This window comes from Jaculus jaculus, chromosome 14, assembly GCF_020740685.1.
Source record: "Jaculus jaculus isolate mJacJac1 chromosome 14, mJacJac1.mat.Y.cur, whole genome shotgun sequence".
NCBI lineage: Eukaryota > Metazoa > Chordata > Mammalia > Rodentia > Dipodidae > Jaculus > Jaculus jaculus.
The window spans coordinates 14,633,822-14,656,811 of NC_059115.1; the positions used below are offsets into that span (position 1 = coordinate 14,633,822).

The 22,990-nt window shown below is 48.6% G+C and overlaps 1 protein-coding gene across 4 annotated transcripts; it reads left to right on the forward strand.

Moving 5' to 3' along the window:
• The first annotated feature begins 1,810 nt into the window (after positions 1-1,810).
• Positions 1,811-17,367, forward strand: Tnnt1 (troponin T1, slow skeletal type). Of its 4 annotated transcripts, none has more exons than XM_045133826.1 (14): positions 1,811-1,864; positions 4,323-4,365; positions 4,479-4,489; positions 4,779-4,808; positions 5,063-5,095; positions 6,389-6,410; positions 8,874-8,937; positions 9,138-9,254; positions 10,255-10,332; positions 11,701-11,814; positions 12,149-12,258; positions 15,002-15,092; positions 15,210-15,250; positions 17,234-17,367. In XM_045133826.1, the coding sequence occupies exons 2-14, from the start codon at positions 4,334-4,336 to the stop codon at positions 17,277-17,279; spliced, it is 789 nt and encodes a 262-aa protein (XP_044989761.1). In that variant the 5' UTR covers positions 1,811-1,864; positions 4,323-4,333; the 3' UTR covers positions 17,280-17,367. The 4 variants fall into 4 exon arrangements, with proteins under 4 accessions (XP_044989761.1, XP_044989763.1, XP_044989762.1 ...); XM_045133827.1 differs by having other exon boundaries at positions 1,842-1,864; positions 4,782-4,808; XM_045133828.1 differs by lacking the exon at positions 5,063-5,095.
• The last annotated feature ends 5,623 nt before the right edge of the window (positions 17,368-22,990 follow it).

Consider the following 22,990-nt stretch of genomic DNA (forward strand, 5'->3'; position numbering starts at 1 on the left):
GGCTGAAGAGATGGTTCAATGACTAAGGTGCTTGCCTGCAAAGCCTAATAACCTGGATTTGATTCCCCAGCACCCACATAAAGCCAGATGCACAAAGTGGTACAGGCATCTAGAGTTTATTTGCAGAGGCTAGAGGCCCTGGTGCACCAATTCTCTCTTTTTCTCTCTCCTTGTAAATAAATAATGTTAAAAAATTGAGTCAGGAGCCAGGCATAGTGGCACACACCTTTAATCCCAGCACTTGGGAGGCAGAGGTAGGAAGATAACCATGAGTTCAAGGCTACCTGGACTACATAGTAAATTCCAGGTCAGCCTGGGCTAGAGTGAAACCCTACCTCAAAAAACTAGAAAGAAAATTGAGTCAGGAGGATTGGAGAGATGGCTTAGCAGTTAAGGCACTTGCCTGTAAAGCCGAAGGACCCATGTTCCACTCTCCAGATTCCATGTATGCCATATGCACAAAGGTGTGGCAAGTGCAAGGTTGCACATGCCCACTAGGTGGCAGAAGCATCTGGAGTTCGATTGCAATGGCTGAGGCTCTGGTGAACCAATTTTCTCTCTCCCTCTCTCAAAAATAAAAATTAAAAAAAAAAATTAAGTGAGGGGCTTGCCTATGAAGCCTAAGACCCAGGTTAACTTTCCAGATCCCATGTAAGCCAGACACACAAGGTGATGCATGCATAAGGTGATGCAAAGCTGCACAAGGTGGCGCACTGTTGGATTGTGGTGGCTGGAGGCCCTGGCATGCCAATTCTCTCTCTCTCCCTCTTATAAAAAATCCAAAAAATAAATTGAATCAGTAGGGTGAAAATCATACTGAGAAGCCCAGAGAAGAGAGACTGAGGCCAAAAGGGAGACACTCCTGGAAAGAAATTCACAGGATAAAAACAAAACCACAGAGATGGAGACCATGAGTAACAGAGTGACTGAGAGGTGAGGTAGCCTGTTTTCTGGGACTCTGGCTTCTGTAGAGTTCAAGGTCATGGCTTGGCTGGAAAAGGGTGGGGAGGGAGGAGGATACAAAAAAAAAAAAATCCACCTCAGATGGAAGCAGGAGGGCATGGAAGGGTGAGAGGTGTCCCCAGCCTGACACCCCATCCTCTGCCCACCCCCCACACACCTGCTTCCCAGCTTTAGCGCCTGTTGTCACCACGGTGGAATCCCAGTGGCAGACAAAGGGGCAGGCGGGGTGTGTGTCGGGGGGGGGGGCAGACAGATGGACAGAGACAGAGAAAGGGCAATGGAGAAATAGGGAAAATGCATAGTATGAGATGGTCTTGTTGGGAAGAAGAATGGGTTCAATGGGAGGGGGATAAGACAGGGTATTGGGGTGAATGTGATAATAAATGAATGAAAAAAAAAGAGAGAGAAAAATTTAAAAGGAAAGATGCACAGGGAGATACAAATGGATTCAGAAGCAAGGACCATAGGAGACGTTGCGAGAAAAGAGAAATGGAGGTTCGGAGAGACCCAGAAAGAAGGAATGGAAAAGATGGAAAACAGGAAGCCTCCCATGGACCCCTTTTAGTCATTAAGTATTCTTTCAAGACTGTGTTTTCGGCCTTTAGGACTTCAAAGCACAGGGCTTTTGAGTGTTGTAAAAGATTCTTGACTCACTCTGAACTCCACGAAGGCACTGATGGGGGCCACAGGAGTCTTAAAACAGAAAAGAGGAGCTTGGACCTGGAATATGGAGGGGGCAGGGCAGTCCCCCAGCTGTGAGACCATGTTTGAACAAAGGAATCTTTTCTCCCCTCCTCCAATCTTGGGCGGGGCACAGCATCCAGCTATAAACCCAGGGTGTGCACCAGTGTCCCCAGCAAAGCCCAGGCTCCAGTTGCAGCATCTGTGAACCCAGCCTTAGGTAAGGGAGCACTAAGGTCTCCTTGACCATTGGATGACTTTGAGGGAGGGTGCAAGAATGGGTTGGGAGAGAAGGTATGGAGGTGGTGTGAGTGGAGGGAAATGGGAGGTCTGGAAATTTGGAGCCTAGGACATTTTTGTTTGTTTGTTTTGCTTTTGTTTTCTTAAATTTAATTTTTTGAGTTGACACAGGGTCTCACTATGTAGCCCACACTGGCCTGTAACTCACTGTGTAGTCCAGGCTGGCCTCAAGCTTGCAGCAATCCTTCTGCCTCCACTTTCTGAATGTTGGGATTGCGAGTGTGAGCCACTGTCCTCGATCTACGGAGTGTTAGACTTTGAGAGGATTCAGGGTGGACGGTAAATTACTGGGATTTGTGGCGCATGAGTTTCAGATGCTACTTTAGACTGTCGCAGTCTCCGAGGCCGGGGGGAATCTCAGAAATCAGGGACATCTGGGCTTGCCTCAAGCAATTCAGGAATAGGACTTGGGAACTCTGAGGATTTTATGAGGACTGGGGAAGGGACTCAGAATCTAGAATTTTAGGGTTTGAGATCTCAGTACTGAGAATCTATAGAGCAGAACCGTCAGAGCTGAACGTGACGGTATACACCTCAGAGCCCAGTACCTATGAGTCTGAGGCAAGAGGATTCTGAGTTTGAGGCCGGCCTGAACTGGTGATAAAAGTGCATAGTGTTATGGCATCATGGTTCAGGATACCACAAATTAGGCCTCTGAGCTTTGTATCAAGTTTATCTTTTTATTTATTATTATTATTTTTATTTATTTGAGAGAGACAAGAAGAGAATGGGTACAACAGGGCCTCCAGCCACTGTGAATGAACTCCAGATGCATGTGCCCCCTTGTGCATTTGACTTATATGGGTCCTGGGGAATTGAACCAGGGTTCTTTGACTTTGCAGGCAAACACCTTAACTGCTAACCATTTCTTCACCCCCCCTTTTTTTTTTTTAAGTTTTTTGAGGTAGGGTTTTGTTCTTGCTCAGGCTGGCTTGGAACTCACTATGTAGTCTCAGGGTAGTCTCGAACTCATGGCAGTCCTCCTACCCCTGCCTCCCGAGTGCTGGGATTAAAGGTGTGTGCCACCACACCCGGCTATATTTTTAAATATTTTTATTTCTTTTTATTTATTTGAGAGAGAGAAAGAGAAAGAGAGAGGGAGAGAGGGAGAGAATGGGCATTCTAGGGCATCCAGCCACTGCAAGCAAACTCCAGATGCAAGCTTTCACCTTTCCCATCTGGCCTACGTGGGTTCTGGGGAATTGAACCTGGGTCCTTAGGCTTTGCAGTCAAGCACCTTAACCGTTATGCCATTTCTCCATCTATCTCTTTGAGGTAGGATCTCAATCTAGCCCAAACTGAAAACTCACTCTGTACTGGGATTAAAGGCATGTGCCACCACACCTGGTAGATATCAAGTTTATTGGGGAAGATTTGCTACATCCTGAGGTTTCAGAATAGAGATCTAAAGCCCAAAGGAATGGTAACACTTACCTGTAATTGTAGCAGGAGATGGAGGCAGGAGGATCAGTACTTTAAAGTCATGTTTGGCTAGATAGTGAAAACCAGGCCAGCGGGAGCTACATGAGACCCTATTTCACCTCCCCCTCCAAAAGACTTGGGGTCTCAGGATGTCAGTGTCCATACCTGCACTGTTATGAATTGGGGACCCTACAATCTGGAGATAATTGAGTAGCTGGTCTGACATACCAGGGGCATCAGATTGAGGTCTCAGAATCTGTGGTCACTAAAATTTAGGAGTTTCGACCTTGGGGCCTAGAGAATAACAGAGATTGGGGATGCCAAAGTCTTCAGGGGTTCAGGATGAAGTGTGTCTACAGAAACTGCATATGATGGTCACCCACTCCCCCCCTCCATGGATGGGGGTGAAGTGGAAAAATAGACTGGTGGAGGAATCCCAGCCAAGTGGAGGTGGGGCGGGGTAGCAGAGGGCCAGGGTGACTAATTACCCCAGGGGCACAGCCCCCTACTTCTCAAATTCCCTCAGAGGAAATGTCCTCTGCTCGCCGTCTGTGACAGGTCCCCAAAATAGCACTAAGGGTGGTGCAGCTATTGTCTTCAGGCCACTGTCTCTTTCTCCACTACCTCCTAATCCCCTAGGGGATCAGGTTCCCAGAGACCTGTCACAGACAAAAGAAGACAGCTGGGGGCTGGGGGGCAGGGCGGGCGCGCAGCGAGGCGGGGGCTGGCCTGCTCTCTGGCATAGATATCTGGGCTCCAGCCCTCTTCCCTCAGACCCAGGGATCCAGACTCCAGCTTTTGCCCCTCAAGCCTAGAGAGATCCAGGTCCAAGCCGTCTTTCCTCAGACCCAAGAGTACAGGCCCCAGCCATCCACCCACCCCCATACCCAAGGGTCCAGGTTCCTAGTTCTCCTTGGGGACCCTGCCCCACTGGGCTTTCTCTCTCCGGTCCCTAGGTCACTCCAGTATGTCGGACACGGAAGAGCAAGACTATGAAGAGTGAGTGAAGCTCGCTGGAGGGGCTGGGGGCTTGCAATACGGAGACATCAGCCCATCCCAAGATGTCTAAATGTCTCTTCTGTCTCTCTCTCCCCCTCTGTCTACCTCCCTAGGGAACAGGCAGGTGAGTGAGGCAGTGGATCGACCTATGGGGTGGGGTGGGCATCTCCACCATTCTTGGCCTGGAGAGAGCCTGGTACCTTGAGTGAAGAGTGAGAGCCCTTCAGACCCGACACCCACTTTGGCGCTTGGAAGCTGTTCCCAGGGCGCCCTCCATCCATCTGGTCGAAGAGCTCCTGGTGCCCTTTCCAGCCCAACTAAACCCTACCCTGCCGGGGCCCCGCTCAGTCCCACGTACCCGCGTATCTACTAATGCCTCTCTCTTTCCCTCCCGGTGCCCCCATCGCTTCCAGAAGAGGAGGCTGCGGAAGAGGAAGAAGAAGGTGGGGCCTGGCTCCTGCAGACCCCAGCTGGGCTTGGGGTTCAGGGCAAGGGCTAGGCTGAGGGATGATCGTGGGCATGGGAGGAGATGGCCAAGTATGGAGCTCCTGAGGCCTCGGCCCATCCTTTAACAACCTCTTGCTTCTCTTCCTCCTGCATCCCTGCGTGGCTGCCTCCTCTCTGTGTGCCCAATCCTCGCTTCTCCTCTCTTCCTCCCTGCCATCCAAACCCTCGCTTCTCCTCCCTCCCCTCCCAGCCCCCGAGGAGCCGGAGCCGGTGGCAGAGCGAGGTAAACGCAGATGCTTCGGGGCACGGGGACCCCGACATCATCAGGCCCTTCTTCCACCATCACCCCATCCGCTGGCGGGATGATCCGCCTCGTCCCGGTCCTTCAAGTCCCGTGGGTCCTGCGCCCTCTGGTGGCCGTGAGGGGAAACCGCCTGGCATGGGCTTTACCCTTTTCCCTTCCTTAAAGGGACTGTTTGTTGTCAAGCCTTCTTCTAAGAACGCTTATTACAAGACTTGGGTGTTTGCCCACTACCACCGTTTCCCCTCTCTTCTTGGCAGTCCACTCTTTCTTCCCCATATACATTCAAAGGTTGGGGACTGAACTTTATTTTTATTTATATTATTTTGTGGGGTTTTGTTTTGATTTTCTTTTTTTTTGCTTTTGTTTTTGAGACAAGGTCTCTGTTAGGTAGCCCAGACTGACCTCAGATTCTACATGTAGCTAGCTAACCTTGAACTTCTGGTACTCCAGCCTCTTACTCACAAGTGCCAGAATCATGAGTGTTTATCAGCATGTCTGCTTAATATTTATTATTTATATTTATATCATTACTATTATTAGTTTTGTTTTGTTTTTGTTTATTCGAGGTAGGGTTTTGCTCTAGCCCAGGCTGATCTGGAATTCACTATGTAGTCTCAGGGTGGCCTCGAACTCACAGTGATCCTCCTACCATTGCCTCTGGAGTCCTGGGATTAAAGGCGTGCGCCATGACAGGCTGTATTTTTTTTTTTTTTTTTTTTTTTTTGGAGACAGCGTCTCATTCCATTGCCCAAACTGGCCTGAAACTCTCCAAAAAACTCAGGCTGGCCTTGAATTTATGGCAGTTCTCCTGCCTCAGTCTCCCCAGTGCTTGGATTAAAGTCAGGGACCACCACACCAGGCTAAACCGGGAGGGGTGAACTTTAGGGTAGCAATAGGAATGGGAGTAGTCTGTGTTTCAAAGAAGTCGGGTCTAAGGATAGAGTTCTGGGGTCACTGAATGAAGAGGGATTGGAGTCCCTCTCCACTGCTGGGTCTTGATGGAGGAGGGCCGGGTGGGGGATATGTAACTGGAGATAGGTCTGGGGGATTGGCTTTTTGGGTTTCTAGAAAGTGCTGAATGTATATCTGATGCGTGTGACCCTTTTCTTCCCTGTGGCCATGGGGACTCCTTTCTCCTCATGTTCCCCACCCCCCAGCATTGACTTGTAAGGTCTTCCCTGGTCTTCTGGGGTTCCCTTTCAGGGTGTATTAGGCCTTTCCCACCATCTGAACTCTTTCTAATTATCTTTTTGTATCCCCCCCCATCACCAGAAGAGGAGCGCCCCAAACCAAGGTAAGGTCCTATAGAGGGAGGGAGGGAGGGTCCCAGGCATGTCCTTTTGGGCTTTCTCATCTACACGGTTCGAGAAAAGCAGAGAAATAAGAGGGACTGAAACAGAGGCAACCTTCTTTTTTTTGAGTTAGGGTCTCCCTCTAGCCCAGGCTGACCTGGAATTTACTATGTTGTCTCAGGGTGCCTCAAACTCACAGCGATCCTCCTACTTCAGCTTCCTGAGTTGTGAGGTTAAAAGTGCACACACCATACCTGGGCCCTTTTCTTTTTATGTATTTATTTTTAGTTTTATTTATTTATTTATTTTGAGAGAGAGGATGAGGGAGAGAGAGAATGGGCACACCAGGGCCTCCAGTCACTGAAAATGAACTCCAGATGCATGAGCCACCTTGTGCCTCTGGCTTATGTGTTTACTAGGGAATTGAACCAAGGTCCTTTGGCTTTGCAAGCAAGTGCCTTAACCGCTAAGCCATCTCTTTTTCAAGGTATGGTCTTGCTCTAGCCTCCCAGACTGACCTTGAGTTCACTATGTAGCCTCAGGCTGGCCTCAAACTCATACAGATCTCCTTACCTGTGCCTCCCAAATGCTGGGATTACAGGTGTGCTCCACCATGCCCTGCAACTTTTTTCTTTCTTTCAGCAAGCATTTCAGGACCTTTGTACTCTCATTACCCTAATGTGAAACAGATTGAACACAGTAATAAGGTTCCAGGTTTTGTAGCAGCATAGGAAGGAGTCCCGGTGTGTTGACCCCAAACAGTCAAGGCAGGCTTCTCCGGGGAGGCAATGCCTGAAGCCTGACGGATGCAGGCTTTGTTGGCTAAAGTGGGTGGCAGGGATATGACGAAGAAAGCTGAGTGGTAGGTGTGAAGTCTAATTGGTTAATATGTAAACCCCAATCTGGATGCAGACTGGGGTCCTAAGTCAGGCCTACCTGTGCGAGCTGTGGAAGATAAGGTCTGGGGGTGTTGATTGGTGACCAAGGCTTGGAGGTGCCGGGAGGCACAGATGCAACCACGAGAAAGAACTCTAGCGGGCATGGGCCTGGGTTTGGGTTGCTTGGGAGGCTCAGGCAGGTGGATCACAAATTCATTGTCAACCTGGGCTACAGAAGAGAGCTCAAAGCCAGTCTGGGCAACTTAGTGCTACCTTGTCTCAAAAAGTAAAAACAAGGCTGGAGAGATGGCTCAGTGGTTTGATTCCCCAGTAACCACATAAAGCCAGATACACATGCATCTGGAGTTTGCAGTGACAGGAGACCCTGGCATGTCTACCTCTTAGAAAGAAAGAAGGGGGCGGGGGAGGGAGGGAGGAAAGGAGAAAGAAACCTTTTTAAAAAAGTAAACAGGCCGGACGTGGTGGTGGCACACACCTTTAATCCCAACACTTGGGAGGCAGAGGTAGGGGGACTGCAGTGATTTTGAGGCCACCCTGAGGCTACATAGTGATTTCCAGGTCAGCTTGGGCTAGAGGGAAACCCTACATCAAAAAAATAAATAAATAAATAAAAATAAACAGGGAGGATAGCTAAGTGGTAGAGCACTTGTCTAGAGACCGCCACTGATGGGCTGGGGATATGACTCAGCTGTCGAGCTCCTGCCTAGAATGCATAAGGTTCAAGTTTCCGGCACAACACACACACACACACACACACACACACACACACACACACATACACACACACACACAAGCAAATACAACCCTGTCACCTTCACTTGTGGCGTGGATTATAGGGGTGAATTCTAGGCAGTTGCTCTGCTACGAAGTAATACTCCCAACCCTGTATTTTTGTTTGTTTGTTTGTTTGTTTGAGGTAGAATCTTGCTCTAGCCCAGGCTGACCTGGAATTCACTATGTAGTCTCAGGGTGGCCTTGAACTCATGGTGATCCTCCTACCTCTGCCTCCCATGTGCTCTGCTTTTCAAGTTTAGGGATTAAAGGTGTGTGCCACCATGCCTGGCTTGCTTTTACCTTTAAAAATTTTTTATTTATTGATTATTTATTATTCATTTGAAAGAGGCCTGCAAAGCCTGATGTCCCAGGTTCAATTCCCTAGTACCCACATAAAGCCAGATTCACTAAGTGGTGCATGCATCTGGAGTTCATTTGCAGTGGCTGAAGGCCTTAGGGTGCCCCATCTCTCACTCTCTATCTGCCTCACTCAAGTAAAAAAAAAAAAAAAAAAAATATATATATATATATATGTGTGTGTGTATATATATATATATATATGTGTGTGTGTGTGTGTGTATATATATATGTATATATATATATGTATGTATTATGTATATATATATATACATACATACCCCATTGTACCAAGCCCTGGGCACCAGTGTGTATATTTCACTGACAGCTGGTCTCTGGGCAGTGGCTAACAGCTGTTTCTTTGGCCTGTTTATGGGAAGTTGGGGTCAGGTGGTGATGCCAACTGGTGGTCTCTATCCCCTTCTGTCTACACAGCCGTCCTGTGGTGCCTCCTTTGATCCCCCCCAAGATCCCAGAAGGGGAGCGTGTGGACTTTGATGTAAGTGACAGGTGTCAGGCGCCAGACGCAGGCGCCCCTAGCTGCTCCCTCCTGGGAGGCCCGGGCTTGTCTTGTCCGCCAAAGATGCTTTGCTGACCTCTGCTGGAAGTCTTCCGGCAGAGTGTCCTCCTTGTGTCCTTGCTGGGAGGGTAGGTCCCATCCTGGCGTGTGGTCCAGCGTCTCATGGGCTTCCTCTGCAGGACATCCACCGGAAGCGCATGGAGAAAGACCTGCTTGAGCTGCAGACCCTCATCGACGTTCACTTTGAGCAACGCAAGCGAGAGGAGGAGGAGCTCATCGCGCTGAAAGACCGCATTGTGAGCGGGGAAGGGGTCCCGGGTCCCTCCCTCACTCCAGGACCCGCGTTGGAGTCCTGGAAAGATACAACTGAGGCTGCTCTCAGACCAATTTATCTGCTGGGCACAGTGGCACATGCCTTTAATCTCAACACTTAGGAGTCTGAGACAGGAGGGTCGCGGCAAGTGAGAGGCCACGCTGAGCTTCATAAAACCTAGTCTCAAAAAGAAAAATAAAAAGGCTTTTAATCCCAGCACTGGGGAGGTAGAGGTAGGAGGATGGCCGTGAGTTCAAGGCCACCCTGAGACTACAGAGTGAATTCCAGGTCAGCCTGAGCTAGAGAGAGACCTTACCTTGAAAAACCAAATACAAACAAACAAACAAACAAACAAAAAACCAAGCTGGTGCTTGATCCCTAGCACCATGTAAAGTTGGTGTGGTGGTGCATACCTGTAATCCAATGGGAGGCAGAGGCAAGAGGTTTAGGGGTTCAAGGTCATCCTCTGCTACATAGTGAATTCCACGCCAGCCCAGGATGCATGAGACCCTGTTGCAAAAATAATACAAAAGCCAGACATGTTGGCACATGCCTTTAGTCCCAGCACTTAGGAGGCAGAGGTAGGAGGATCACTGTGGGTTTGAGGGCACCCTGAGACTATATAGTGAATTCTAGGTCAGCCTGAGCTAGAGTGAGACCCTACCTGGAAAAACCTATAATAACAATAATACAAAAATAAGCTGGGTGTGGTGGTGCACGTCTTTAATCCCAGCACTCAGGATGCAGAGGTAGGAGGATCACCATGAGTTCAAGGCCACCCTGAGACTACATAGTGAATTCCTTGTCAGCCTGGGCTAGGGTGAGACTCTACCTTGAAAAAAACAAAACAAAGCAATAATAATAATAATAATACAAAAATTATTGAAAACAAAACCAAATCCCTGAAACCTCTTGTGACCAACTCGGGGAGGCATAACTGGGAGGCCAGCCCTGCGCCCCTCACCCTCTGCTTTTCCCCCCAGGAGCGGCGACGCGCGGAGAGAGCCGAGCAGCAGCGCTTCCGCACTGAGAAGGAGCGAGAGCGCCAGGCCAAACTGGCGGTAGGCACCTGCCCCTTCCTGAATAAAGAGTCTTCATTTCCCACTAAAAAAAAAAAGAAAAAAGAAAAATTACCCAGGCCTGGTGGTGCACACCTCTGATTCCAGCACCTGGGAGGCTGAGGTAGGAGGAACACTGTGAGTTCAAGGCCAGTCTGAGACCAGGAACTACAGAAGCATGCGCCACCTTGTACATCAGGCTTTACAGGAGTACTGGGGAATCACACCCAGGCAGGCTTTGCAGGCAAGCACTTTAACTGCTGAGCCATCTCTCTAGACCTTAATTTTCATTTCATTTTATATTTTATTTTATTTATTTTATTGTCGGGAGCCATTTTGGCTGGACTTGTATCCATAGCTCTGGGCTTTGGCAGCAAAACCATAGCAAGGCTTTAGCAAAACTATAGCACCTACATGTAAGCAAGATTATGTATACTCGGTGTTGGAAGCCATTTGGCTGGCCTTAGTAGTCTTTTGTACTGAGAAGTGATTAAAGTGCAACAACTCTGTAACAGGAAAGTTTCTCTTTGATAGAAACTTATGTGAAGCTCATAAAATCTTTGTCCATGGAAAAACTGTTTGTAAAAAGATATAAAAAGGAATACTGTGGAATAAACCGTGACTTCAGTCCTGGCTTAAGTCCTTGCTTCAGCCCTGGACTGGAATCCTTGCTTTCAGTCTTTCTTCTGTCTTTCCTTAATCCTCACTCCCCATCAGGCTCAAACCCTTTCAGCTGGCAGCCTCCGGCATTTTATACGTATTTATTTATTTGAAGAGAGAGAGAGAGAGAGAATGGGCACACCAGGGCCTCCAGCCACTGCAAACGAGCTCCAGATGCATGCGCCCCCATGCGCATCTGGCTTATGTGCATCCTGGAGAATCGGACTGGGATCCCTTGGCTTTGCAGGCAAATGCCTTAACCACTAAGCCATCTCTCCAGCCCCCACTTTATAGTCATTTATTTTATGTTATTGGTGTTTCAAGGCAGGGTCCCACTCTATCCCAGGCTGACCTGGAATTCAGTATATAGTTTCAGGGTGACCTTGAACTCACAGAGATCTACCTCTGTTACCTGAGTGCTGTGATTAAAGGCATGCACCACCATACCTGGCCTTATTTTCATTTTTGTTGGGAGAATGTAAAGGCCCAGAGAGGAGAAAGAATTGACATATTGGTTACATAGCCATACCTATAAGAGCCAGAAAAAGAGCACCAGCATTTTTTTTTTTCCAATGTTGATACACACTTGCTGTGGGAGATTGGATGTGATGGGTCCCCTAGTCTTCTCAGTTGTCCCTACTATCCATCACAGCCCCCCCCCAACACTCTGCAGTGGAGGAACCCATAGGATGAACCCCGTTATCCCCACAGGAGGAGAAGATGCGGAAGGAGGAGGAGGAGGCGAAAAAGCGAGCAGAGGATGATGCCAAAAAAAAGAAGGTTCTTTCCAACATGGGGGCCCATTTCGGAGGCTACCTGGTCAAGGTGAGCCCAGCCTGCACAGCACCAGCTCCCTCCATGCCCGTGAGGAGGAAGGAGGGGAGCTCTAAAGGGGTGGCTTTGTGGGGGAAGAGCTGGAACAGGATCCTAGGTCTGAGGGAGGGGGGCTGGGGTCTGGACTCCCGGGTCTGAGGGAGGGGGGCTGGGGTCTGCACTCCCGGGTCTGAGGGAGGAGCACTGGAGTCTGGCCTCCGGGTTTGAGGGAGGAGGTGTTGGGCTTGGACCTTGCATCTGGGGGTGGTACTGGTCATAACAGTAAGCTCCTTGGGGGATTGTCCTCAATATTCCGTTCCCAGCCCAGTGTCCCCTCCCTCTCCAGGCAGAACAAAAGCGTGGGAAGCGGCAAACAGGACGGGAGACGAAGCTTCGGATCTTGTCCGAGAGGAAAAAGCCCTTGAACATTGACTATCTGGGGGAGGACCAGCTCCGGTAAGTGGGCTATTGTTCGGCATTTCATCAAGTCCGCCAGGTTCCAGGATATTCTCCTGCCTGCGGATGCCCATTGCAGCATTTGGCTGATGGGGTTTTGGTGATCTGAACTCAGGTCCTCACCCATCCCAAACACGCTTATTTTCAATGTTTTTATTTTGAGAGAAAGAGGCAGAGATAGGGAAAGAATGGGTGAGCCAGGACTTTCAGCCTGTTGTAAATGAACTCCAGATGCGTGCGTGCCCTGTGAGTATGTGCATCTGAGTTTGATCCTAAGCACACACATTAAAAGCCAGCATGGGGCTGGAGGGATTGCTTAGTGGTTAAGGCACTTGCCTGAAAAGCCAAAGGACCCAGGTTCAATTCCCCAGGACCCACAGAAGCCAGATACACAAGGTGGTACATGTCAGAAGTTTGCTTGCAGCGGCTGGACGCACCCATTCCCTCTCTCCTATCTCTCATACAAATAAATAAAAAAACTTAAAAGAATAAAAATAAGATCTAAGCCAGCATGACCAAGCATGCTTGTAACCCCAGCTCTGAGGGGTGCAGACAGGGGGACTTGGGACTTGCTGGTGGGCAGTCTAACTGAAAAACAGGGAGTCAAGCTCATTCTCAGGGAAATAAGGCAGAAGAGCATTAGGGGGGACCCCTGGCCTCTTCCCCTGGCCTCCTCATATGTGTGCGTGCATGTGCACACACCAAAACCAAAAACAAACAAAAAGGAGCTGGGCCAGGCAGGGTGGCACATGCCTTTAATCCCAGCAGCACTCAGGAGGCAGAAACAGGGGGATCGCTGTGAGTTCAAGGCCATCCTGAGACTATGTAGTGAAATTCAGGTCAGCCTGGGCTAGAGTGAGACCCTACCTCGAAAACCCAAAACAAATAAACAAAAAGAACACATTTGAAGGGCATAGTGGTGCAAGCCTTTCATCCCATCATTCAGGAGATTTAGGATTACCATGAGTTCAAGCCCAGCCTGAATTGACAGAGCGAATTACAGTCCAGCCTGAGCCTGCCTCAAAGATAAACAGGGCAGAGATGGCTTAGTGGTTAAGTAATTTGCCTGCAAAGCCTAAGGATCCATGTTCGACTCTCCAGATCCCATATAAGGCAAATGCACAAAGTGTTGCATGTGAAGAAGGTTCAATTTCTGTGGCTGGAGGCTCTGGTACGCCAATTCTCGCTCTCACACTCTTGTTCTCTCTCTCATAAAAAATACAAAGGGGGGGGGACCCAGGCATGGTAGTGCACGCCTTTAATCCCAGCTCTTGGGAGGCAGAGGTAGGAGGATCGTCATGAGTTCAAGGGCACCCTGAGACTACATAGTGAATTCCAGCTCAGCCTGGCCTAAAGCGAGACCCTACCTAAAAGAAGAAGGAGGAGGAGGAGGAGGAGGAGAAGAAGAAATTCAGAACTGGTATTATGTAGACACTGATCTTTGCCACAGATACTTATTTATTGGTTTATTTAAGATAGGGCCTTCATGGATAGCCCAGGCTGACACTGGTCATTTTGATCTTTCTGCCTCAGCCTTCCCAGGGCTGGGGTTACAGGCTTGTACTACTGCATCCAGTATGTGTGTGTGTATATAATATTTTTATTTATTTGCAAGGAGAAAGAGAGAATGGGCACATCAGAGCCTTTTGCTGTGCATCTGGCTTTGCATGGGTACTGGGGAATGAAACCCAGGCCGCCAGGTTTTGCAAGCAAATGTCTTAACTGCTGAGCCGTCTCTCCAGATATATAGATAGATATCCAAATGTATATATCTTCAATATACATGTATAACCATATAGATGTATATAAACCAAATAGATAAAAACCAAATATGATTATATATATTATATAATATATATTTTACAATACATATAAATAAACATATGTAATTGGTTTTTATTTTATTTATTTATTTTGCTTTTTTGAGGTAGGGTCTCAGTCTAGCCCAGGCTAACCTGGAGTTTACTATGTAGTCTCAGGATGGCCTTGAACTCTCAGCGATCCTCCTATCTCTGCCTCCAGTGTGCTGGGATTAAAGACGTGCGCCACTATGCCTGGCTTATTTTATTTTTCACAATAGTTTATTTTTATTTATTTATTTGAGAGAGAGAGAGTGAAAGAATGGGCATGCCAGGACCTCCAGCCACTGCAAGTGAACTCCAGACGCATGTGCCACCTATTGCATCTGGCTTACATGGCTCCTGGGGAACTGAACTTGGGTCCTTTGGTGCAGGCAAGTGCCTTAACTGCTAAGCCATCTCTCCAGCTCTATATTTGTTTTTCGAGGTAGGGTCTCAGTGTAGCTCAGGTTGACCTATTATTCGCTATATAGTCTCAGGCTGACCTCGAACTCACGGCGATCCTACTACCCCTGCCTCCCCAGTGCTGGGATTAAAGGCGTGCGCCGTGGTCACGCAAGGTTTACTTTTATATTTTTAGTAGAAGGAACCTGGGGCTTATAAAGGCATTCACCAGACGATGGCAGCCCCTGGCTTTCTGTCTCGGGCTGTGGCTCTTAGTTATGGCTTCCTCTGCTCCTTTGTGAGATCTCCACCGCTGGCCACACATCTTGAAACCCTCGGGCCTCCAACACCGAAACAATAATGCCAACCGCACTGGCCTCAAGGGATTCGCTGCGCGGTTCGGGGCGGTTGGGGGCCACTCCCCGGCCACCCCCTCCCCTCCCCTCCCTCTCCCGGCTCCATCGGGCCCCGCCCCCATCCAGCACCCCTATTCCTGCCAGGGAGAAAGCCCAGGAGCTGTCCGATTGGATCCACCAGCTGGAGTCCGAGAAGTTTGACCTGATGGAAAAGTTGAAGCAGCAGAAATACGAGGTGGGGCTTGCGCGGGCTGGAGACCCGGCAGGGTGAAGCAGGAGGCTGCGCGTGGCGGGGGGTGGGGGGCTGTCCCCACCTTCATCACCAGCCGCTTCCCCCCACCTCACCCCACAGATCAACGTGCTCTACAACCGCATCAGCCACGCCCAGAAGTTGTAAGTGCCGCCCCCTTCCTGCGCCCGCTCCTCCCGCCGCGCCCCCCCCGTGGGCCCCCCCCCAGGGTCTCTCCTTCCCGCAGGGGCTTCTGTCCCCAGCGCCCTCTTGGAATCAACCCCCCCCCCCCCGTGTCTTTATCCTTTGCTCTCTGGGAAGATGCTCCATTTGTCTCTTGTATCGTTTGCTCTTGTTTTATTTATTTATTTATTTGACAGGGTCGGGGAGAGACTTTGCAAACTGTGCAGTCTCTCCCGACCACTTTTCAGTTTTTAAAAATTTAATTAATTAATTTTTGAAATTTATTTGAGAGAGACAGAATGGGCGCGCCAGGGCCTTCAGCCACTGCAAACTCCAAACGCATGCACCCCCTTGTGCATCTGGCTAACGTGGGACCTGGGGAATTGAACCCGGGTCCTTTGGCTTTGCAGGCAAATGCCTTAATGGCTAAGCCATCCCTCCATCCCTATTTATTTATTTTTAATTTATTTATTTATTAATTTGAGAGAGACAGAATGGGCATTCCAGGGCCCTCTAGCGGCTGCAAACGAATTCTAGACACATGTGCCACCTTGTGCAGCTGGCTTACATGGATGGGTCCTGGGGAATCGAACTTGGGTCCTTTGGCTTTTCAGGCAAGCGTGCTAACCGCTAAGCCAGAGAGAGAATGGGCACAGCAGGGCCTCCTGCCACCAAAAACTAACTCCAGATGCATGCACCCCCTTGTGCATTCAGTTTACGTGGGTCCTGGGGAATCGAACTGGGCAAACGCCTTAACCACTAATCCATCTCTCCAGCCCCCTATTTTATTTTATTTTCTAAAACAGGGTCTCATACAGTCCAGGCTGGCCTCAAATTTACTATGTAATGAGGATGAGCATGTGAACCTCCTGCCTTCACATCGCAAGGGTTGAAATAGCAGGCTTTTCTTTCTTTCTTTTTTTCTTTTTTTGTTTGTTTTTCAAGGTAGGGTCTCATTCTAGCTCTGGCTGACCTGGAATTAACTCTGTATTCTCAGGGTAGCCTCGAACTCACGGCAGTCCTCCTATGTCTGCCTCCTGAGTGCTGGGATTAAAAGGCTTTTCTTTCTTTTTCCTTTCTCTCCTCCTCTACTCTCTAAAAATCTTTATTAGAGACAGGAGTGAGAGAAAGAGAATGGGTATGCCATGTGGTCTCTTGCTACTGCAAGTGGACTCCAGTCCAGATGCATGTGCCACTTTGTGCATCTGGCTTTACAGGGATATTGGGGAATTGAACCCAGACTTGCAGGCTTTGCAAGCAAGCACCTTTAGCCACTGAGCCATCTCCCCAGCCCTAGCCTTCTCTCCCCATCCTCCCTTCCTCTCTCTCTTGGCTTTTCGAGGTAGGATTTCACTCTAGCCTAGGCTGACCTTGACTTCACTATGTAGCTTCAGGCTGGCCTCGAACTCACAGCTCCATCCCCCTTCCTCTGTCTCCTGAGGGCAGAGATTAAAGGTGTGTGCCACCACACCCAGACCTCAGACCTCTTTCTTTTTGGAGACAGGGTCTCACTAGCCAAGTCTGGCTTTGAACTCCACTTCCTGAGCCTCGGGATTACAGCAGTACACCACCAAACCTGTTCTTGTTCGTTTTTCTTGTGAGACGAGGTCTTCCTAGGTAGTCCAGGCTGGCCTGGAACTCACTATGTAAAAGAGGCCTCTTGCGTGTCACTACGTTGAGTTCACCCTTCGTCCCCCATCCCACCCCTGATTCAGAAATAGGGCCTACCCCTGACCTGGCCAGGAAAAGTCAGCTCCTCCATGACCACTACTCTGCCACTGGCCAGGGAACAGGAAAGAGATGGCATTGATAGTCTCTGCCCACTTCTTCTGCAGGGCATGGGGGCGGGGAGCTGGGGGAGCCGGCACTTTGCCAGATAGATTTTCTGACTATGAAAGGCCAAGGTGCTAAGCTTTCTGGGAGGCTGGGAAGCCTCTTCCCAACACGGCCTCCTTCTCCCACAGCCGCAAGGGGGCGGGGAAGGGCCGCGTTGGAGGCCGCTGGAAGTGAAGATGCGGGATGTGACCCACCCACGGTACCCTGGGAGTCATGACAACGTGTCCCATCTGTAGCTCGGAATAAAGGCTTTCTCCAAGCATCTGCTGAGTTCTGCGTTTCTTTTGTTTTTTAAAATTATTTCATTTGCGTGTGTGTGCGTTCGTGTATAGGCATGCCAGGGCCTCTGGCCTCTGCAAACTGAAAATCCAGACGCTTGCACCACATTTCTTCTGGAGTCCAGTTCACATGGGTGGTTTGGGAATTGAACCCAGGCTGGCAGGCTTTGCAAGCAAGTTCCTTGAATGGCCGAGTCATCTTTCCAGCCCTGCCTTTGTTGTTTTTGATTTGTGAAGGTTCTCATGTATCCCAGGCTGCCCTTAAGCTTTCTAGGAGAGCTTAGGATGATCTTGAAACTACTGATACTCCTGCCTCTGCCTCTTGAGGCACCTCTATGCCTGGTTGCCTGGCTTATGTGATTATACACAGGGCTTCATGCATGCTAGGCAAGAAGTCTACCAACTAAGCTACATACCCAGCCCCTTGCTGAATTCTCTGTGTGTGTGTCTGTATGTATGTGCACATGCCCCGGGCACACACATGCAGAGACCAGAGGAAGACATGCTGTGTCACACCTCCTCTAGTAGTTTTCGATTTTTCAGTAATTTTAAAATACATTATTTTGGAGGCTGGAGGGATAGCTTGGCGGTTAAGGTGTTTGCCTGCAAAGCCAAAGGATCCAGGTTCGATTCCCCAGGACCCACATTAGCCAGATGCACAAGGGGGCACACGTGTCTTGAGTTCATTTGCAGTGGCTGGAGGCCCCGGAGCGCTCATTCTTTTTTTTTCTCTCTCTCTCTCCTCCTCCTTCTCTGCCAAATAAATAAATAAAAATAAGACTTAAAAAAAAGAAATACAATTTGTTTTGGTAGAATCAAAATTTATTCATGTCTACATGGGCTTGGGGGAATAACTTCTAAAACCTGAGTACTGAGCTCTGATAAGAAATACAATTTTTAAAAATACGTTATTTTTATTTATTCATTTTTGGGGGAGGGAGGGAGGGATAATAGGTGTACCAGGGCTTCTAGCTGCTGAAAATGAACTCCAGGTGCATGCACCATTTTGTGATTCTGGCTTACGTGGGTCCTGGAGAATCAAACCTGGGTTCTTTGGCTTTGCAGACAAGCATCTTAACCACTAAGCCATCTCTCCAGGCCCTCTATCACTTTTCTGCCTTATTTCCTTGAGATTGTGTCACTGAATCTAGAGCTTGTGTCGTTTTTGTTTATACTGGCTTACCAGTGAGCTCACTACCACCATTCCCAGCTTTATTTGCTTTATTAAGTAAAATAAATGGGAACTTTTTGTTCTGTTTTTGTTTTTCAAGGTCCCTATTGTCACTGTAACCCAGGCTGACCTGGAATTCATTATATAGTTCCAGGCTGGCCTCAAACTCACGGCGATCCTCCTACCTCTGCTTCCTGAGTGCTGGGATTAAAGGCATGCACCACCACACCCAACCAGGAACTGAGTTTTTTTTAATATTTATTTATTTGAGAGCGACAGAGACAGAGAAAGACAGATAGAGGGAGAGAGAGAGAGAGAATGGGCGCGCCAGGGCTTCCAGCCTCTGCAAACGAACTCCAGACGCGTGCGCCCCCTTGTGCATCTGGCTAACGTGGGACCTGGGGAACCGAGCCTCGAACCGGGGTCCTTAGGCTTCACAGGCAAGCGCTTAACCGCTAAGCCATCTCTCCAGCCCAGGAACAGATTTTTTTTAAAATTATTTTATTTATTTATTTGCAAGCAGAGAGAGAGAGAGAGAGAAAGAGAGGAGAGAGAGAGAGGAGACAGAGAGAGAATGAATGCACCAGGGCTTCCAGCCACTGCAAATGAACTCCAGATGCATGCATTCCCTCCCCCACCCCCCTTGTGCAGATGGCTTACAGGAGTCCTGAGGAACTGAACCTGGGTCCTTTGGCTTCACAAGCAAACACCTTAACTGTTAAGCCATCTCTCTAGCCCCAGGAACTGATTTTTTTTTTAATTGCTTATTTATTTATGAGAGAGAGAGAGAGAGTGCAAGAATGGGCGGATGCACTAAGGCCTCTAGCCAATGCAAACAAACTCCAGATGCATGCGCCACCTTGTGCATCTGGCTAATGTGGGTCCTGGGGAATTGAACCTGGGTCTTTAGGCTTCACAAGCAAGTGCCTTGGCCATTAAGCCATCTCTCCAGCCCTATTTTTTCTTTCTTTCTTTCTTTTTTTTTTTTTTTCGAGATACAGTCTATCTCTAGCCCTGGCAGACCTGAAATTCACTATGTAGTCTCAGACTGGCCGTGAACTCACAATGATCCTCCTATCTCTGACTCCCTCCTGAGTGCTGGGATTAAAGGCATGTGCTACTACTCCTCCAGCACAGGAACTTATTTCACAGTACACGAAGGGTGACATAGGTGCCATGCCATCCAAACTGCAAATACCACTTGTAAGATCAAGAAACATTATAATTATTTACCAATATAGAATCCTAAGCTGAGGGCCTTGAGAAACCTTCCATTCTTACACTAAAGCAACAGGCACTGCCAGTCTCTCTTTATGGAGCCATGCTCTTTCCACATTGCTATGATTCCTCCCACTTCCCTAAACCGGATGTCTTCATTGCTCGTGTCTAGACTAGGAAGTAGCATCCATGGGACAGAAACACCAACAAGCTGCTGGCATGGAGCCAGATGCCTTTAATCCCAGCATATGGGAAGCAGAGGTAGGAGAATTGCTGTGAGTTTGAGGCCAGCCTGGGACTACATAATGAGTTCCAGGGCAGCTTGGGTTACAGTGAGATCCTCCCTCAAAAAAACCAAAATTGACAAAACCCATGGGCTGGGGAGATGGCTCAGTGGTTAAGGGCGCTTGCTTATAGAGTCTGTTGGCCCATGTTCAGTTCCCTCACATCCATGTCCCACAGCTGGTTGTAAAGTGGCACATGTGATCCCAACCCATGTACAGTTGTCCTGTGCCCTCCACATGCACACTGTGGCAGGGACATTCACACATCTGTGCGCGCACGTGACACACAGCCAGGCATGGTGTCCCAGCACTCAGGAGGATGAAGCAGGAGGATTGCCATAGGAAGTCTGAGGTCAACCTGGAGCTACACACTAAGTTCCAGGTCAACCTGGGATAGAATGAGATCTTGCCTCAAAAACAACAAAAATTTGTGTCATGCAGAGCTACCATATGACTGGGCAGTTCTTTTCCAATGTATGTGTCCAAGAGAACAAAAACTATGGAGCCCACAGAAACCTGAACACAGGAATGGAAAGCTGTCTCGGCAGTTAAAGGAACTTGCTTGCAGACATGAATGGCCCAGGTTCAATTCCTCAGTGCCCATGTGAAGCCAGACGTACAAAGTGTTATATGCCTCTGGAGTTAATCTGCAGTGGCAGGAGGCCCCAGGACGCCCATGTTTTTTTTTTTCTCTCTCTCTCTGTTCCTCCCTCCCTCCCTATTCCTCTCTACCTCTCAAATAAATAAATATGAATTTTGTTTTTAGGTTGGGCATGGTGGCACACACCTTTAATCCCAGCACTTTGGAGGCAGAGGTAGGAGGATCGCTGGGAGTTTGAGGCCAGCCTGAGACTACATAGTGAATTCCAGGTCTGCCTGGAGTAGAGTGAGACCCTGCCTCAGAAAACAAAAAGCAAAAACAAAGGCCAAGTGTGGTGGCACATGCTTTTAATCCCAACACTCAGAAGGTAGAAGTGGGAAGAATACTGAGTGTTCAAAGCCACCCTGAGACTGTGTAGTGAATTCCAGGTCAGCACGGACTAGAGTGAGATCCAACCTCAAAAAACAAAACAAACAAACAAAAATACCTGAACCCAGGTACATAACAGTATTCCTCTTAATGTCCCTTAATATCCCAAAGGTAGAAACCACATAGACATCTGGGCATTGTGGTACAGCTAGTAATCCCAGCCCTTGGGAGGCTGCAGCAAGAGACTGACCTCAAATTCAAGGCCACCATGGGCTACATAATGGGACCCTGTCAAGAGAGAAGAGAGAGGCCTGGAAAGGTGGCTTGTCCACCTGGTAAGCCCCTCTTTAGAGCTTACTGAAGGTGGGTTTTACCCACCTTCCTGCAAATATGCAACCAGTCACGAAAATATACCAAGTCCTGTTTGTGTGAGCATTTGCAAACAAACACAAGCACTCACAGGCAGCACATACCCAGCCACAGACAGGATCGCCAGCACACGCCTTTGCATATCACACATACAGTGGAAACACACTGAAGTGTCACTTCTTGCCTTCATGGGGGAGGGATGGTGGTGTGCACGCATGAATGTACGGGGTTCAGGCATCACAGGTCTCTAGGACTGTTACGTTGTTCTTACTTTGTCAGTCCTCACCAAGTCTCCCAGCCTTGTAATTTAGTCCTCTGCACAAACTCAAGGATTAGAGAGCAGGTGGGCTGCTCCTGTGTGTCTTGAGAGAAAGTCTGGTGAGGGCTGGAGAGATGGCTCAGTGGTTAAGGTGCTTGCTCGCAAAGCTTACCAACCAGGGTTCAGTTGCCCAGTGCCAACATAAAGCCAGATGCACAAAGTGGGGCATGTGTCTGGAGTTTGTTTGCAGGGGTTAGAGACCCTGGCACACCCATTCTCTCTCTCTCTCCTCCTTTTTTCTGCCTTTCTCTGTGTGTGAAGAAAGAAAGAAAGAAAGGAAGAAAGAAAGAAAGAAAGAAAGAAAGTAAATAAGTAAGTAAGTTTGGTGTCTCAGTCCAAATTTTGAGAGCTGTGTCATTTTTATGGATTTTTATTGGATTTGAGGGCAATATACTTAATGTGAAGTTCAAGATTTTCTTTCTTTTTTTAAAAAAATTTTAGTTTTATTTATTTGTGAGAGAGAGATAGAAAATGGGCACACCAGGGCCTTCAGCAGCTGCAAATGAATTCCAGATGCATGTGCACCTTGTGCATCTGGCTTACATGGGTCCTGGGAAATTGAACCTAGGTTGTTTGGCTTTGCAGGCAAACTCCTTAACTGCTAAGCCACCTCTCCAGTCCCATCTTTCTTATTTTTTGAGTCATTATAAAGACATGCAGACTTCCAAAGTTATTAAAGTGTGATGCCTTGGACTACAAAACCCATTAGGCCACGAGAGCGTGTTATGGCCCGAACTGTACTTCCCAGTGTACTCCGCGGTCCCAGGGCCATTCAGGAGAAAGGTGCTGTCATTTCAGGCTCCGCCCCTTTGGAAGTACTCCTCTCTCTCCTCCCCACTTCTGTCCTCTCTCTCCTCCCCACTTCTGTCTCCTCTCTCCCCCTTCTCTCTTCCCCTCTCTCTCCTCTTCTCTACATGTCTCTGTTTTTCCCCAGTGTGATTCAGGGATTTACATTAGGAACTTTGGACTTTTCTTGAGCTGGGTACTGATTTCCTGACATGCCTTGAGTCCTGCCTAGGACAGGACCTTTAGAGGTGTGGCTCTGTCAACTACCTTTCCAGCATGCTCTATGCTATCTAATTGTTATGACCATTGTACCAAGCACCAGCATGCTGTGGGTGATCATCCAAACAACTTTGTGAATAACTGTCTTTAATTTGGGTTGAGGATTCAATTTCCTGTGTTCCTGGTGTTTCCTATGACTTAGGGAGCCTATTCATTCCTTCACTGAATTCGTTTCCATGGCATACTTTCAGGCTCAGTTCCACACCCTGAC

Excerpts from the sequence above, each read along its gene's own strand:
- Tnnt1 (XM_045133826.1), top strand. The coding sequence starts at position 4,334 with ATGTCGGACACGGAAGAGCAAGACTATGAAGA. Across the intron at positions 10,333-11,700 it reads AGCGCCAGGCCAAACTGGCG|GAGGAGAAGATGCGGAAGGA; the intron begins GTAGGCACCTGC and ends TTATCCCCACAG. Across the intron at positions 12,259-15,001 it reads CTGGGGGAGGACCAGCTCCG|GGAGAAAGCCCAGGAGCTGT; the intron begins GTAAGTGGGCTA and ends TATTCCTGCCAG.